The sequence below is a fragment of the Peromyscus maniculatus genome, chromosome 8, assembly GCF_049852395.1.
Source record: "Peromyscus maniculatus bairdii isolate BWxNUB_F1_BW_parent chromosome 8, HU_Pman_BW_mat_3.1, whole genome shotgun sequence".
In the NCBI taxonomy this organism is placed as follows: Eukaryota; Metazoa; Chordata; class Mammalia; order Rodentia; family Cricetidae; genus Peromyscus; species Peromyscus maniculatus.
In genome coordinates, this window is record NC_134859.1 from 46,041,551 (window position 1) to 46,057,250 (window position 15,700).

The 15,700-nt window shown below is 56.3% G+C and overlaps 2 protein-coding genes across 4 annotated transcripts in view; one reads left to right on the forward strand and one right to left on the reverse strand.

Moving 5' to 3' along the window:
• LOC102906362 (GRB2-related adapter protein) overlaps positions 1-6,691 on the forward strand; it is a 32,563-nt gene extending 25,872 nt beyond the window's left edge. For all 3 annotated transcript variants that reach the window (XM_076542525.1, XM_076542524.1, XM_006973573.4), the window contains 2 exons: positions 3,793-3,961; positions 5,673-6,691. In XM_076542525.1, coding sequence (XP_076398640.1) covers positions 3,793-3,961; positions 5,673-5,858 — 355 coding nt within the window. In that variant the 3' untranslated portion in view covers positions 5,859-6,691. The remainder of the gene's footprint in view (positions 1-3,792; positions 3,962-5,672) is intronic.
• Positions 6,692-6,703: 12 nt separating this feature from the next.
• Positions 6,704-15,700, reverse strand: part of Slc5a10 (solute carrier family 5 member 10) — a 52,231-nt gene continuing 43,234 nt past the window's right edge. Inside the window, exons 11-16 of the mRNA XM_015992429.3 lie at positions 12,411-12,518; positions 10,242-10,392; positions 7,816-7,984; positions 7,512-7,727; positions 7,222-7,279; positions 6,704-7,115 (exon numbers count right to left, since the gene is read on the reverse strand). Coding sequence (XP_015847915.1) covers positions 7,009-7,115; positions 7,222-7,279; positions 7,512-7,727; positions 7,816-7,984; positions 10,242-10,392; positions 12,411-12,518 — 809 coding nt within the window. The 3' untranslated portion in view covers positions 6,704-7,008. The remainder of the gene's footprint in view (positions 7,116-7,221; positions 7,280-7,511; positions 7,728-7,815; positions 7,985-10,241; positions 10,393-12,410; positions 12,519-15,700) is intronic.

Sequence of the window (15,700 nt, forward strand, 5' to 3'; positions counted from 1 at the left end):
AGGCTGGGAGCCCTGCTCTCGCCCTGGCTTTGCCTGGGACCGGTGTATAAGTTCAGGCAGGCTCTGGTCCTCTCTTGGTGGCCACATCTAAACCTGTGACCCTGAGATCAACCTGAGAGTCCACCCTCCCTGGCATGGGTCTCCTACAAGTCCATGCCAAGACACATAAAGCTGTCCAAGGTGGCTTTATGGGCCTTAGATGCTGTGCTATGCCATAGCCACACGCTAGTTCACTGGCAAGGTTTCAGAGAGCTGACCCCTTTGAACCCACTGGCTGGCACCTGTCTGCCTAACTGTCCTCACTACTGCTCTCCAGGCCACTGGAGACGTTTCCATCACGGCTGATGGGAGATAGTCCCCAGTTCAGGTGTTTTACTTCCTTCCCTTCCGGCCATGGAGTTGGTGCACACTTGTCTCCACTACCAGACTGGTGGGACACAGAGCACCTGCCGTGAACCAGGCCCTGTCCCCGGGGCCACCACTAAATAGGACAAGGCTCCTTGTCCCCCAAATACCTGTATTCTGCTAGAACAGTGAGGAGCTCATGATCAGCAAATAATGGCGCCCAGAGAATCTGAGGCAGGGCTGTAGACCCCAGTGCATAGGTAAAGAAACCGATCCTGGCTGGGCGGTGGTGGCACACGCCTTTAATCCCAGCACTCGGGAGGCAGAGCCAGGCGGATCTCTGTGAGTTCGAGGCCAGCCTGGTCTACAGATCGAGATCCAGGAAAGGTGCAAAGGTACACAGAGAAACCCTGTCTCAAAAAAAAAAAAAGAAAGAAAGAAAGAAGGAAGGAAGGAAGGAAGGAAAGAAAGAAAGAAAGAAAGAGAGAGAGAGAGATAAAGAAAGAAAGAAAGAAAGAAAGAAAGAAAGAAAGAAAGAAAGAAAGAAAGAAAGAAAGAAAGAAAGAAAGAAAGAAAGAAAAAGGAAAAAGAAAGAAAGAAACCGATCCTGGGAGGGGAGAGAAACTTGCTGCTGACCTCGAGTGTGCTGACAGGCCATTTCCCAAAACACAAAGCCCTGGTAGGCCCTCTCCAGGTCAGCCCTCTTCCCCCTGTGTGCTGCAGTGAGGACTCTGTACTCTCCCTTGTTCCCCAGTGGACGGAGCAGTGAGTGCCCAGACCTGCCCCCGGTGAGCCCCAGCTGGGAACAGGGGAGCCTGGGCTCCTGCCCACCCAACCTCAGTTCCCCTCTCAGCTGCTGCTGCTGCTGCTGTGACTAGACAGGAAAAACTCGATGAGCAAGACCGTCCCGACCAAGACTGTGAGCTTTCTGAACACAGGGACCAGGCTCAGCATAGTCCCTGTGGGGGGTGGGGTCAGGGTCACAAAATAGCGCCCAGGGAGGGACGCAGGCAGTCACCTCCACAGAGGTGGCGATAGGTAAAGACAGCGTGCCAGGGCATACTGCAAACCCCCAGAGTCCAGGCCAAGCCACTTCTTCTCCAGAACCCAGCTCTGGGGCTTGGGGACAGGGTGGGGTCCTGGTGAGCAGTGTGGGGTGGTGACATAGAGGGACTGACCCCCTTCCAGACAGCCTAGCCCTCCTCGGCTGGGCAACAGGAAAAGCAGAAAGGACAAGACGTGTCACATACAGCCCAGGCTGTCACATTCCCCAGCCCTAAGAATTTCCCAGCTGCCAGGTTGGAAAGTTCTAGAACTCTTGGCCCCGTGCCCTATTCCCGCAGCTCTCCCATGGGATCCAAGAGCAGTCCTCTGCAAAATTCTCCAAGCCTCAGGCTCTGAGTGGCTTTCAGAGGAGCAAGGATTTGGGAGTCCGGAGCCTGCCCCGCCCCCCCACCCCTTCTTGCCTTCCTTACTGGGTCCCTGCACTCCTAGCCACCCCAAGTCACTCTGCTGCTCACCGTGACCCCTCTCCATGCAGCTACACCTGAGGCCAGAGAGGTGGACCCACTGTCCCCTGCTCCCCCCCAGCATCCACCGCTGAGCCACTGTGAACACTACGCTGTCGGTTTTGTCTGAGGTGGGGGGGGTTGTGGCACCCCTGGCAGAAGCCTCCTCTTGGGGACACTGGCCCTTCCGAAGGTACATGGCAGCGTTGTAACTGCTGCTAGGGACGGCCTGAGGCTGGGTCACCTGGTGGCTGTGGCCCCCATGGAAAAGCCCTCAGCAAAGCCTGTGGTGAGGGCTAAAGGCATACTGGGCTGTGGGGACCCCCAGGGCAGCTCTGTCTCCCTGTTTCTGGTGCTGGTATACAAGCCTCTGTGAGTTTTGTGAGCAATAAGGCTGCATAAAGGACACAGGGACCCAAGTTGAACCCTGACCCTGCCGAGGCGTGTGAGGTCAGCTCTCCAGAGGTAGGCAGTTTATCAGGGAATTTAAATGTGATCAGGAATGCGAGAATACCTTCCTACTGGAGGGCCAAGGCCTAGAGAGAGGCTTGTTTATGTAGGTCTGGGTTGGCTTCAGACCGGACTCCGGGGTTACAGGTGTGAGCCAACGCCCTCGGCAGACTTTAGTCAGGGCTGGGCAGGGAGCGTCCTCAGATTCCTGGCCCTGTCTTCATCCTAAACAACCTTCAGCCCATCCCCGGGGCTGGGGAGAGAAGGCACCGTGGAGGGCAAGGTGGGACTGCGGAACTCGGGAGGAGGATGGTCTCTCTGGAGGGCGCAGCCCAGGGAGTAGGTCGCATTTGGAAGACTATCTGGGACATAATGTCCCAGTGGGAGTGACAACGGCCAATGTCACCACCAATAATCAATCAGAGAGCTCCTCCAAGCATTTGTGATGAGAGACGGCCCCACCCAGCCTTGCTTCTGTGGATTTCTGGACACAGGCTATGGCCTCAGTTTCCCTTCAGTGCATAGGGTCAGGAGGCAGGACTAGCCACCCTGTGACAGGAAAGGGGTCCCAGAATCAACAGCTGCCCCCGTTCCCATTCACACCAGCACCTCTGAAGCTGCCCGGCTGTCCTGGCATGTGAGAGGTTGCAGGCTAGGCCCGGGCAGGTTCCTGGGCAAAGTCCCTAACAGGATGGTCTGCTTTAGCGGGACTGGGATGGACTTGGTACAGTTTGGTGGCACTGGTCTGAAAGCTGAACAAAGAACGAGAAAGGAAGGGGCCATTGGTGTCAGAGAAGCCAGCAGAGACAAGAAGCCAGCTCTTGAATCTGAGCAGCTGGGTTTATCATGAGGGCCATGGCAGCCATGGTAGGCTCTTGAGGGGAAAGAAAGGACACGGAATACTCAAAGCACCGGAGTATCTCTCATAGGCACAGAGTTTGGTCGGAGTCTGGGTGATCTTGGGACTCACTCCCTAGAGTATTGTGAGGACTGAGGTGGGGCGGGGGGCTGGGCAGGGGAAGAAGGAGAATGTCCAAGTTGAGGGGATGCTGAAGAGTTAGGAAAGAGATGAACCCAGAGGTACCCAGATGCCAACAAGCCAGTCAGGGCTGTTTTCAGCTTTCTCATCCCAATGAAGTGTTTTTTCTATAAGAAAACTAAGGTTCAGAGAAGTTAAATGACTTGCCTGAAGTCACACAGCAAGGAGGTGGCCTTGTCTAGAGCCTGGACCCATCCTTGTCTGGAGCCTGGACCCATCCTTGTCTAGAGCCTAGACCCATCCTTGTCTGGAGCCTGGACCCATCCTTGTCTAGAGCCTGGACCCATCCTTGTCTGGAGCCTGGACCCATCCTTGTCTGGAGCCTGAATCCCATACTCTACTACCAGGATGGCTCCCAGCCTCTTTGTCTCCTTTGACCCCAGACCCCCCCAGAGCAGGCCCTGACTCCAGAGGTGGGCGTAGGTCTGAGGCACTGGGTCTTCCCCTCAGTTACGGTGACCAGGTGCAGCACTTCAAGGTGCTCCGAGAGGCCTCAGGGAAGTACTTCCTGTGGGAAGAGAAGTTCAACTCCCTCAACGAGCTGGTCGACTTCTACCGAACTACCACAATTGCCAAGAGGCGGCAGATCTTCCTGTGTGATGAGCAGCCGCTGCTCCAGGTAAAGATGGGACGAGGAGCCCCGAGTCTGAGGGGCACCTCCCTGCCCTCCCCAGAAGCCCACGGTCCCCAAAGTGGCCCAGGTGTGCTCCCTGTAAGAGTTAAGCCAGGATGGGGCAAGGGGAGGGGGAAGGACCGTGTGGAAGGTAGATACAGTGCAGAAACTCAGCCCTGCCAACACAGACTGAAATTGTCTGGAATGTGCAATAGGTGAAAATAAATGCGTGCTAATGAATGAATGTATGGACGCCTGCTGAGTCCCACACACTGAGCTGCACTGTGCACCCTGTTTTGGCAGATTTTGTTTGTTTTGAGGCAGGATCTTTCTGTGTAGCCCCGGCCTGCCTGAGGGGCGCTAGGTAGAACAGATTGGCCTTGAAGTCTCAGTGAGCACCTGCCTCAGCTTCCTAAGCACCAGGATGAGCCTAGAACTCTGTGCCTCCTGAGCACCTCACCATTCCCGTTATACAGATGAAGAAACTGAGGCAGAGAGCGAGCCAGCTCAGTGAGAGGCTCCTGGTCTCTGCTCCCCAAGGAGGAGCTGAGCTTGGACAGGATGTGGGCCGTGTGAGTCCTCAGGGACAAGGCCTGGCTGGGCCCAGAATGTAGGGAGACCCATCTGCCCCTAGTCCTCACAATAACAGCCATTTGCCAGCAGCCAATCCTTTCATCCAGGGGCCAGGAGCGGCTCTCACTCCCATTAGGATAACGATGCCAGCTGACCGGGTTATTAGCGCGGCCCAGTGTTTTGCTTGGATGCCGGGACAAATCAAGACCTGGGCGTATTTGAACCTGAGCACTTCAGAGAGGGAGGGGCGTGTGGTTCCAGCCAAGGCTTGGGGAGGGCTGCCCAACTCCGCACCATCTGGCCTTGTGTTTTTCTCTCCTTTTCTGATACCCTGCTCTGTGGCTAGCGGGGCCTTGGTTTCCCCTACATTCATAGGATGAGCTGGGGGGTTTGCTTTACCAGGAGAGACTTCCGAGACCCCAGTAGTGCCCACATGGCTCCATTGCCTGGCCTGGTGGGCTAAGATGGGCTGGAAGCTCCTAGTTTCTGGGACCTAGTGTTCCAAACCTCGGCCCCTCCTGCTCACCTGGGCCAACCCCGCCTGGTGGAAGGGAGGGGCCGACCTGACCTGGGTTCCTCCAGACTGGCTCTGCCAGAGCCCTGGGGTCACCACCGGCAGGGGGCGGGGTGAGCCTCTTCCTTCCTGGGCAGAGCCCACTGATCCTATCATGTTCTGAAGATTTGTAGGCTCAGCAGAGGCCGAGGCGAGGGGCCTGTGCTGGGGCGCAGCAGGTGCCCAGCAAGAGCAGCCGGGAAGTCAGTGGGGCCGAGGAGGCAGAGAGGAGCCAAAGCCACACCCAGGACCCAAACCTGAGAGCAGAGAGCAGGAGAAGGGTTTCCACTCCCCCGACCCTGAGGGGGCTGTGGCAGAAACGCCTCCTTCGTGGTTTCCAAGATATGGAGCTCTTCCATGCTTGGCGTCTGTTACCAAGTTTAGGTGGGCCCAGAGGTAGGGAATAGGACCCAGAGAGAGTTGGGCCTAACCAAGTCCCACCTGAGGCCCAGGACTTAAGTTCAACCTACTATGCATGGCCCATGGCCCTCAGCAGGAGCTCACGTCTTCCATGGGGCTCCTGGGGAAAGACAGCTCACTGCCTCCAAAGGCCACTCACTGACTCACTATTCTGCCCCTGCTCCTCCACAGCCAACCCGGGCCTGCTTTGCCCAGGCCCAGTTTGACTTCTCAGCACAGGACCCATCTCAGCTCAGCCTCCGCCGAGGTGACATCGTGGAAGTCGTGGAGTGTGGGGACCCACACTGGTGGCGGGGCCGGGCCGGCGGGCGCCTGGGTTTTTTCCCCCGGAGCTACGTGCAACCGGTACAACTGTGACCCCACAAGACCAGAGGAGCAATGCTCCGGCCTCAGCCTCTTCACACTAACCAGGACCTAGTCTGGGCACCACCAGGCTGGTTGCCGGGTTCATGATGTCACGGGCCACTGACAAGGCCCAGCCTCTCCAGGATTGAGGACGGACTACTAATGGCTAGGGCCCAGCTTAGAGAATGCTCCCCGTGAGCAGCCAGCCACCTGCTGCTTGTCTTCCAGAAGCACCCTTCAGGTTGTGCAAGTTGCTGGGAACGTGGCTCAGCCCTGAGCAACCTGGACTTCCATAAGGGTGCAGGGTAGTTTCTCCCACTTCAACAACTTGGGGCCTCCAGACCTTACCCCATCATCACAGGATGGGGCTATATAGAGGTGACTTCTGTTGGTAGAGGCCCATGAGGGACAGAAGCCATACAGTGGATCCTCTCCTGTTGGTACAGAGAGAGCCCAGCCTGGAGGTCTGGGCTCTGCTGGTTCTGGGGGAACAGACAGCCTATGGCCAGCATTGAGTGAACATAAGTCCAAAGGGGTGATGCCTGGCCATCGAGGGAACCTGAGCTGCCTCTGCCCAGAGTCAGAGCCCCTTCAGTTGGGAAAACTGAGTCAGACTTCACAAGGCCTGGCATGGTGGTAGGCTTTGGGGGAGGGAGGAAGAGAGAGAGAGGGAGAGCATGCCTCTGTGGTTGTCTTTAGTCCCTTGAAGAGCCCAGGTTCCAGGGGTTCTCCCTGAGTCCAGGCTGGCCCAAGACCCTTCAAGCTCTGAGCTTGGCTTACCCTATGCTCCCAATCCATACCTGCATATTCAAAATAAAACATTATCCAGTAGACATCCAACAGAATCTTCCACCCCATATCTGACTTTTCTTTTTATTGACTTGCTTGTTTTTGTTTTTCTATCCCGACTGCAGCCCCCTCCCTCCTTTCTTTCCAGACCCCCACACACACCCATACATCTTTAGTGCTGTTTTTGAAATGATTCTCCACTCTATTTTCAGAGCTCCAGTTCTGCTGGTTCAGCCAGACATCTGGTACTGACCCACTGTCTAGCTGTAGACACATTCTGTTTCCTTGGGCCTCTACGTCCAACCTAGGAAGGAGGGTGGCCCTGAGGACTTGAAGCATCCACATTTCCACTGGGGTGTGCAGGGGGGGGGCATCAGGCAAAGTAGGCATAGAAGAAGATGTTGACGCACATGAGGAAGACGGCATTGAAATTGCACACACGGGCCCAGAAAGCACGTTTCTGGGGTGTCTGGCCATCACCTGCAGGGGGTTGAGGTAGGTCAGTGAGGGATGCAGGCTATACTTGGGTGTCCATACCCCCAGCATGGGGGCGGGATGAGGACCAGTGCCAGGGGTACCCAATTACCTCCTTTGGTTCCTAAGGACCGGTCCAGGGCCAGTGTCCACCAGGTGAGATTTTCTATCTGCAGAGAAGAGGTGTGCCAGGACAGAGTGGTCCCGGAGAGTATGTGGGTCAGTTACAGAAAGAAGCTTAGTTCAAAGAAAGACAGAGGTCTGGGCCAGGAAGGGTTAGGAGTCAACAGTGGGAATGTCTGGAGTCAGAGAGGAGCAGAGATCTGCCTGTGAGCAGAGACAGGAACCCGTCAGTCGGGTCAGGAATGGGGCCTGTGGGGTCCGCGGACGGGACTGCCTCACCTGTCTTTGCTGAGGGGGTGGGCTCAGTAGGCTCCCAGCGGCCACTACAGCACAGGTAAGGAGGAAGAGGGCGATAGCAAAATGCAAGTAGTGTACACTGCGGAGGAGGGCTGGCCGCAGGTCCGCCTGGCCGCAGGGGGGCTCCGGGTACAGGAATTCCAGGACCAGCCTCAGGGCACCGACCGGCAGCCCGGCCATCAGGCCCCAAAAGGCCCCCTGGGGAAAGGAGAGGCAGAGGAAGACCTCAAAGGGCTCTCGGGGCACCCTTCAGGGGAACCCCACGGGACTTGTCTGTGCTACCCACCTGCTCATTGGCCCTCCTCCAGAAGATGCCCAGGACGAAGATGGCGGTGACAGGGGGCGCCAACGAGCTGGTCACCGACTGCATGTAGATGAAGAGCTGTCCGCTGTTGGAGCCCTGCAGGACTGGGATCCAGGCCACGCTCACGCCTATGAGCACCACGATGACCAACCTGCGGGTGGCAGCGGCCAGCCCTGCCTCAGCTCTGCGTTTTCCCTTGCTCCCTAAGACCTGCCCTCTGGTTCCCTCTGCCCATCTCAGCGCAGGCCTCCAGGAACCAGGCGCTCCTGCTCCATCTCCTGCCGTGGCTCCCTGCGGCCTAGGGGGTCAGTCGTTCAGCCCTGCTCTTGCCTTCTCCGCTCCGTGTACCCCATCTGCAGGCAGGCATGTGCTTGGGTGCCCGTGTTTTCCCTAAACTCGCTGGGCATTTGGGGTCGGTGGATGACACAGTGGCCCTCGAACCTGGGCCAGCCTAAAGGGACCTAGGAACACCTACGGATCTTTCTGACTCCCTGGCGGAAGCTGCACCACCCTAGCCAGCATATCTCCGTCCCCTAGCCCGCAGCTCTTGGCGGGTGACATCCCCCGCCCCCAAACACACACACCTACCCGCAGGCACATTGCTCCTCCCAAGTCCTTGCTGGAAGCTCGCCATGCTTTGGGGCTGGCCTTGCAAACAGATCCACCCATCCTACGCCCAAGGGAACCCAGGGGGCAGTGTGGGTCTGGGGGCTTCAGGGGGAACCCTGGAAACTCAGAGGATGAGCCACCCTGCTAGGGCCGGAATCCCACCTAGCTGAGTCCTTTTCCCCTCTCACTCAGGGGTACGGCGGGCGAGGCCCACGGCCGGCGCCTTGCAAGACGGACTGGCTGGGTGCAGGTGGGTGGGTCCTTCCCCCACCTTCTCACTTTGCTCCTGGCCAGGCCCGGGGCACAGGTGGCAGAAGGAGGAGGTGCCGCTTTGATTGAGGCTAATTAACCCTTAGACTGGAGCACAGCCTGGGCGCGGCCTCTTCAAAGCCAGGCGGTCTCCACCGACACGCCCTCCACCCTCCAGCCCGGGGCCCCTAGCAAGTCCGGGGCCTCATCTCACTGCCTGGCCTTCCGTTCAAGCCGGGCCTCTGGATGAGGAGGCGGCTGCCTTTTCCTAAAAGAGCCTCCAGGGGGCGCGCGCACACCCAATCTCCTGAGTGGCAGGCACCGTGTGTGTTGTGGTGTGTGTGTGTGTCGGGGGTGGGGGGGTGTCTGAGTCCTCCAAATTGCTCAGCTGGACATTGAACCCCAAGGGAAGAGACAGAATGGGTCAGCTGCGAGGGAAGTAAAGGAGGGGGGCAGGGTCCTAACATCACTGTTGGCCCACAACCCCAACTCGGCCGCCCGTGACAGCTCTCAGGCTTACAGCGAGACCAGCTAGGAAGAGCCTGCTTCTGGGAGGCCAGGGAGACAGGAGACATGAGGGCCACAGGCCAGGCTGCTAGGGCTACTAGAGTCCCAAGCCAGAGAGTGGGGCACCCACTGCAGGGCCCAGGAGGTGGGAGTCTGAAGGGCTTCTTTCAAGGAAAAAGCTCTCTCTCTCACAGGCCTCTGGTCGTCCAGCAGCTGCAGAGAGGAGGCAGGGGCAAACAGGCGGCCAGATGTCACGTGACCGGGTCTGATCGCTAAGAACTTGAACTGCTACAGAGGCCAGAGGCTCCCTTCCTGCGGATGAGCTCACGACGCCCCGGCTCCCAGGCATGTCCCAACAGGGGCTCTTCTCGCAGAGGCTGGCTGCTTTGCATCACCCGGGACAACTGCTGGGACAGCCCCTGCCCCAGGCTCCGGGAGGAAGGCTGCAGTCAGCCCTTGTTAGTGGGAAGGGAGCAGGCACCCCAGGAGACCACTCTCCACTGCCCTGGCCAGTCCCTCCCAGGCTCACAGTCAAGCACGGGCAGAAGGGTCCTGCTGGGAGGGCTCGTTTTGACGTGTTCTGGCTGCACATGCGAGGGAGGGATCTGGTAGTGGTCTGGCGGGGGGCGGGGCAGTGGGGAGTACTCATTCTCTGGGCAGGGCGAGGGGGTGAGTGGTGAGTATCTGGAGAGTTGTACAGAGGACAGAGATGAATGCTGGGCTGGGTGAGGAAACGTTAAGCCAGCTGGAGGAAACACCAGGTCCTCAGATGGCCCAGGGTATCATTGTGGTCCGGGTGTGGCCAATTTGAGGATTAGCTCTGGGATCCGTGCAGGGTAGCTGGAGCCAACCAGAAGTCTCAGAAGGATTTTTGGTGTCGTTGGGGAAGGAGAGCTGACCCCAGTTGAAGGAGTCAGCTCAGGAATGACAAGTGTATCCCGGATACTCCGGCCCCTTTCCTTCTTTCTCTGCTTAAGCCGGAACGCGGTGAGGCAGACGGTGCTGCAGAAGCCCCGCCCCGCCCCGCCCCGCCCCTCCCATACCGTCCGACCAGCAGCAGCTCCCGCTCTCCGGCGCAGGGCCGAAACCGCCTCCAGATGTCCATGGTGAAGAGTGTACTGCTGCTGTTGAAGATGGAGGTCAGCGACGACAGGAGCGCAGCCATCATCACGGCTATCATCAGCCCTCGAAGACCTGAGGGCAGAACAGGGCCCCCCACTGTGACCCGCTCCCGCTGAGAAGGAGCGGAACTTAAATGGCAGCCTGTGGCCCCGGCAGTGGAGTAATTACCCACCCGGCAGGGCTGTGTTCAGCCCTGGTGTCTACCTTCGGCAGAGCCTGAGCTGACAAAGCACTCTTCCTGCCCTGATCCAACCTGCCTGAGAGTGAGGAGCCCGAGACAGCTCCAGGGGCAGAGGCAGAACGGTGGGGGCAGGAGGGGGCAGGAGGGGGCAGGCATGGGACCCTTTGCTGGGAGGTCACACCTGGGCAGACAGGGGCCTATTCTCTGGAACTCCCTGCCACCTCACTTCCTGTACACAGCAAGTCCCAGCAAGCATGGTGGATCCCTTCTCGGCTCTGGTGGAGGTGAGGGCATGAGAAATCCACCCTATTTCCTGTGAGTGCAAGGTCCCTAGCCAGGCCAGGCAGCATTTTGGAAGTAAGGGGCTCCCAAGGGCTGCGGTACTTCAGTCTGGGTACCTCCTGGGTGTTACCTCGTTAGCAGACAGACTCCTTGCCTCTGCCTTCCACTCCTAGAAAGGGGTGTTGATACAGCCTGACCTCAATTCTGTAGTGTGACTCCCAGGCATCCCATGACCTGCTCTGTTTACTACTCAGGCTGATTAGGGTGGGGCCTAAAGGAAAGCGAGTTAAGCCATGGTTCCCCTAAACATTTATCTCCCTTCCTTGGTGCTTGGAAAGTGGTTGACTTGGTGCTTATTGTACCCATTTCTCAGACAGGGAGCTCAAGGCATAGAAAAGGCTAGAGGCCCAACAAGTCTACACTATGTCAGTGCTAGTCTGAGTCCTTAGCTCAGTATGGAAGGGGAGGCATACCCCGAGGTGGGAGTCCACAGTGTGGTCAGGCCCTGGGCCAGGCAGTATCCTTGTGTCATTAGGCTTAATCCTGGCAACAACCCTCAGGTTGGGTGGACTCATTATCCCCAATTTACACACGAGGACACCAGGCTCCAAGCAGAGAAGTGATGCGCTCGAAATAAGTTCGCTGGCACGTAGCAGAGGCAAGGTCTATTCCCAGGTATGTGTACATAGGCTTGGCCCTATGGGAAGGAAGGAGGCAGGGAAGAGCCTCGACTTCCAGATGAGTCAAGATTGCGGGACTCGGGGAGATGGCTCTTCTTTTTGTTTAGGGTGGGACTTCCCCCAGCCCTGGACCATTGCTTCTGCTTGCACACCTCCTTGGCTGGGGAACTCACCACCCAATATTAGAATAAATAGCAAGGCTACACAAGGACCATGGGAAATGCCAAAACCTGCACATAGCTCTTCTTACTGGCAACAGTATCTTTGTGGAGCTCATTTTTTTGCAAATATGGGTGCTGAGAGTTCTGGACTCCTGATCTCAAAGGAGTAAGCAGTAGACTTCAGTTTGCATGTCATTCTGGGCCTCAGTTTCCCCATATGAGAAGGTATTAATGAAAAGGTCAAGATAAGGCAGTAGGTAGCCTTTCTCCAAGGGTGATACGCATGGTCAAGTCTGTAGTAGTTGGCATGCCTGCCACCTTAGCAAGGTCACCTCACCTTCTAGGGCTTTCTTTTTTTTTTTTTCTTATAGATTGCTTGATTTATTTTATGTGTATGTGTATTTGCTTGCATGAGTTTATGGTTATCACATGTGTTTGCAGGAGCCCACAGAGGCCAGTACTGGGGTTCAGATCCACTGGAACTGGAGTTACAAGTGAGCTGCCATATGGGGTATTGGAAACCAAACCCAGGTCCTCTGTTAGAGCAGCAAGTAAGCTTAACCACTAAGCCATCTCTCCAACCTCAGGTTCCCCATCTTTAAATGAAGATGAGCCCAGCTGACCAGTCTGAAGAGAAAAAAGAAGCGACATGTGGGTTTTTACTTATGGTCGTTTCTATCTGGCCAATCGGATGGCACAGGGACCCATACAGGAGCCAGAGATGTCCCCACAATCCCAGCCCTCATTCGCCAGGACCTTTCATCTGTATATGACATAGGGACTCACCTATGGGCATCAGCTCCATGACCAGCTTTGGGTAGGCAATGTTGGAGCAGCCAATCTCAGCCCCACAGGCCCGCAGACACTCGGATGGTACCACACAGGCCACGTCATCTGTGAGAAATAATACCTGTGCATCACACACACACACACACACACACACACACACACACACCACACACACACACATACACACACACACACACACATACACACACACACACACACACACATACACACACACACACACACACACACACACACACACACACACACACACACACACGCGCCAGGCTAGCCTGAGCTGCTTGCTTGCTCCTCTGACTCCTTACCTCAGTTTCTCAGAGCTAGCCCTTGGGGCTCTGGCCCCTGGTTGTCTTCCCTGCTGCTGCTTCCACCAGGGGCCCTCATCTGGTTGTTCCTGACTCCCAGCTCAAAACCAGGGGTGACTGGTGGTGTGCCCTACCTGTGACCCGGTGCAGGTGCCTGTCGCCTCTGCACCCACCCACCCATCGCCAGTCTCAGCCACCTTCCTTAAGGTGGGAGGTAGAAGCAGGAGAAGGAAGGCCCGTTCCCTGCCTTCCTGCCCACTCAGCGGCATGTCACATATGACACAGCCCGTTGGGTGGCTGGTCCCATAGCATCTGTCTAGCACCCCAGCGCCCAGGACCGTCTTACTCACTTGTCCTTTTTTTCTTTTGTACACACCCAGCACTTGGAGGCCTCCATGTCTCCGAAGACACCAGTCCTTCTCCCTTGTGTGCTGTGTCCTATGGACACCCATGGCCAACTTGGTTTATCTCCTGCGCCTCCTCCGAGGCTCCTGACTGCCCCTACCTGTCCACCTGCCCCGCGCTCCTGAGGCCCAGGATCAGCTCCTGCTGTTTGTTTACTGTGCCACCTTCCTCGTCAGCACCCCAAGGGCAGACACCAGTTTGAATCATGCCCCAAGTTCCAGGTCTCGCCCAGCCCAGGGCTGGGCCCAGAGGAGACAGTCTGAACTTTTGCTGAATGAAGGGATGAGTAAGTGAGAGGAGGGAGGAGGGAGGAAGGGTTGAGGAAGAGAAGGGGGAGAGGTTCCCAGGAAGAGCCCTGTGCAGTTCAGGGACTTTCTCCCACTGCCCAACCTGGGGGGGGGGGGACGGTTACACTCCTGAGGAGGACGTCATTGCTGAGACACTCAGACCCAGAACAGAGCCTGGGACTCTGTGGCGGCAGGCTCCTGAGACCTCATGGGTCAGAATCTTAAGGAGACAGATTTGCATCCTAGGTCCAGCCCTGCCAGTTCTGCCACTGGAGACCCAACCCTGTTGGGAGGAAGGGACAGCAGCACCCCAGCATAATTACTCTTAAAGTGAAGGGATCCCCCAAGGTCACTGTACCTGACCCAGACTCCTCCCATGAGTTCTGCCCTGGACACCTGAGACTGGTGTCATCCCTGTGCCTGGGACCACCTCTCTCTACCCCACATCCTCCTTCCCCATGGCCAGTGCCAAGTCCAACTTGGTTCCTAGTGACAGGATGCCACCTCCTCACTGCCCCTTCTATCTACCAGTCTGCCCTGGCCTGGCCTGCTCACCATCCTGGGAGGTGCCCCGTATTTCACAGAGGGTCACACGGCTCAGACTGTGCCAAACCCTGACCCTTTGCCCACCTTCCTTCTCGGCCCCCACAGCAGGCAGGCAGCACCCAGGCTTTCGTGGGCATCCTTGAGCCTCTGCCTCTGCTGTTCCTTTTCCTTGGAACACCCCTCCCCCCTCATTATCCCAAGGAATTTAAACTCATTCCTCTGATCTTACGACAGACAGACAGACAGATGGACGTTTGGCTTCTCCAGGCCTGGCAGCATTATCTTCCTCAGCACCAATAACCTCACAACTCTGTCAGCTCCCCATCACACTACAGCTATGGGGTCCCTGGGAGAGTTCTGGGTTTCAGTCATGCCTAGCATAGCCCACATATGGCAAATACCGCCCAAGTTTGTTGACCGACTGAATGACCTTCTCCTAAGGGAGCTGCCAGACGCACTGCCTTAAAGGGCAGTTCAAGTCCTCACTACATTCCATCCGGCACATCCTAGCCCACCTCTGGGAGCCCGCTCAGATGCTGTTTGGCTAGTAGGTACTGAAAACAGGCACATCGGCTCCAGCTGGAAACCGGTTTCTCCAGACCCTTGCTGTGTGATGTAGAGTGATCTTTTAATGTCGCCAAGGCTGTTTCCTCCTGTATAGGACAAAAACTTAACCACAACTCAACCATCAAACCTTATGGAAATTTAGCTCAAAATCTATCACAGGTTGGACAGTGGTGGCATATGCCTTTAATCCCAGCACTCCGGAGGCAGAGCCAGGGGGATCTCTGTGAGTTCGAGGCCAGCCTGAGCTACACAAAGAAACCCTATCTCGAAGAAAAAGAAAGAAAGAAAGAAAGAAAGAAAGAAAGAAAGAAAGAAAGAAAGAAAGAAAGAAAGAAAGAAAGAAAGAAAGAAAGAGACTACTGAGGTGTAGAGTGCTTGCATGAAAGGCTAGGGCTCCATCACTGGCAATGCAAAATAAATAAATAATAACCACAATAAAACACTATACAATTATGCAAATGGACGAGCATGTGTTGGCCAGATGGGAGACATTCACATTGTTGGTGGGGCTAGAAGATGGCCCAGAGCTCTAGGCTGCACTCTGGAAGTGTGCTAATGACATTGTCATTTTCACAGGATCAGGAGATAGAAAATGGCAACCAAGGTTAGGGTGGGAACCTGGATGTCTAGTTCTAATGAGTAAGGTCTCTACAGTTCTGCTATTCCAGGCTGGCTTCAAGCCTGTAATCCTGCATCCTCCTGCCCCAGCATCCCAAATCCTGGGATCACAACTGTACACTGCCTTGCACATCTTGATGGTAATGATTGTTACACAAATCTACACATATGTCAAGTGTGTACACACACACACACACACACACACACACACACACACACACACTCAGGTACTAGTGAGATCTTATGCTGCTCTGTGGATGGCACCAAGTCTTTTCTGGCCGAGACAGTTATGTCATGATATACCACTGCAGGGAAGGGGCCCAAGGTATCAAAAGCCTCCCTGTGCACTTTTCACAACTTCTTGTGACTTGACCAAGACTGAGGGCCAGGCTCCTTAATGAAGCCAGGAACTCTGCAGTGGCAGAAACAAGAGTACAAATGAGGACCAGTCCAGTTTTGCGGGGAGTCCCAGACTCACACCACTGCCTCTCTCTGCCCCTTGGGAAGAGGAGGAGAGGTGATTCAGGTACCCTAGAGGGGG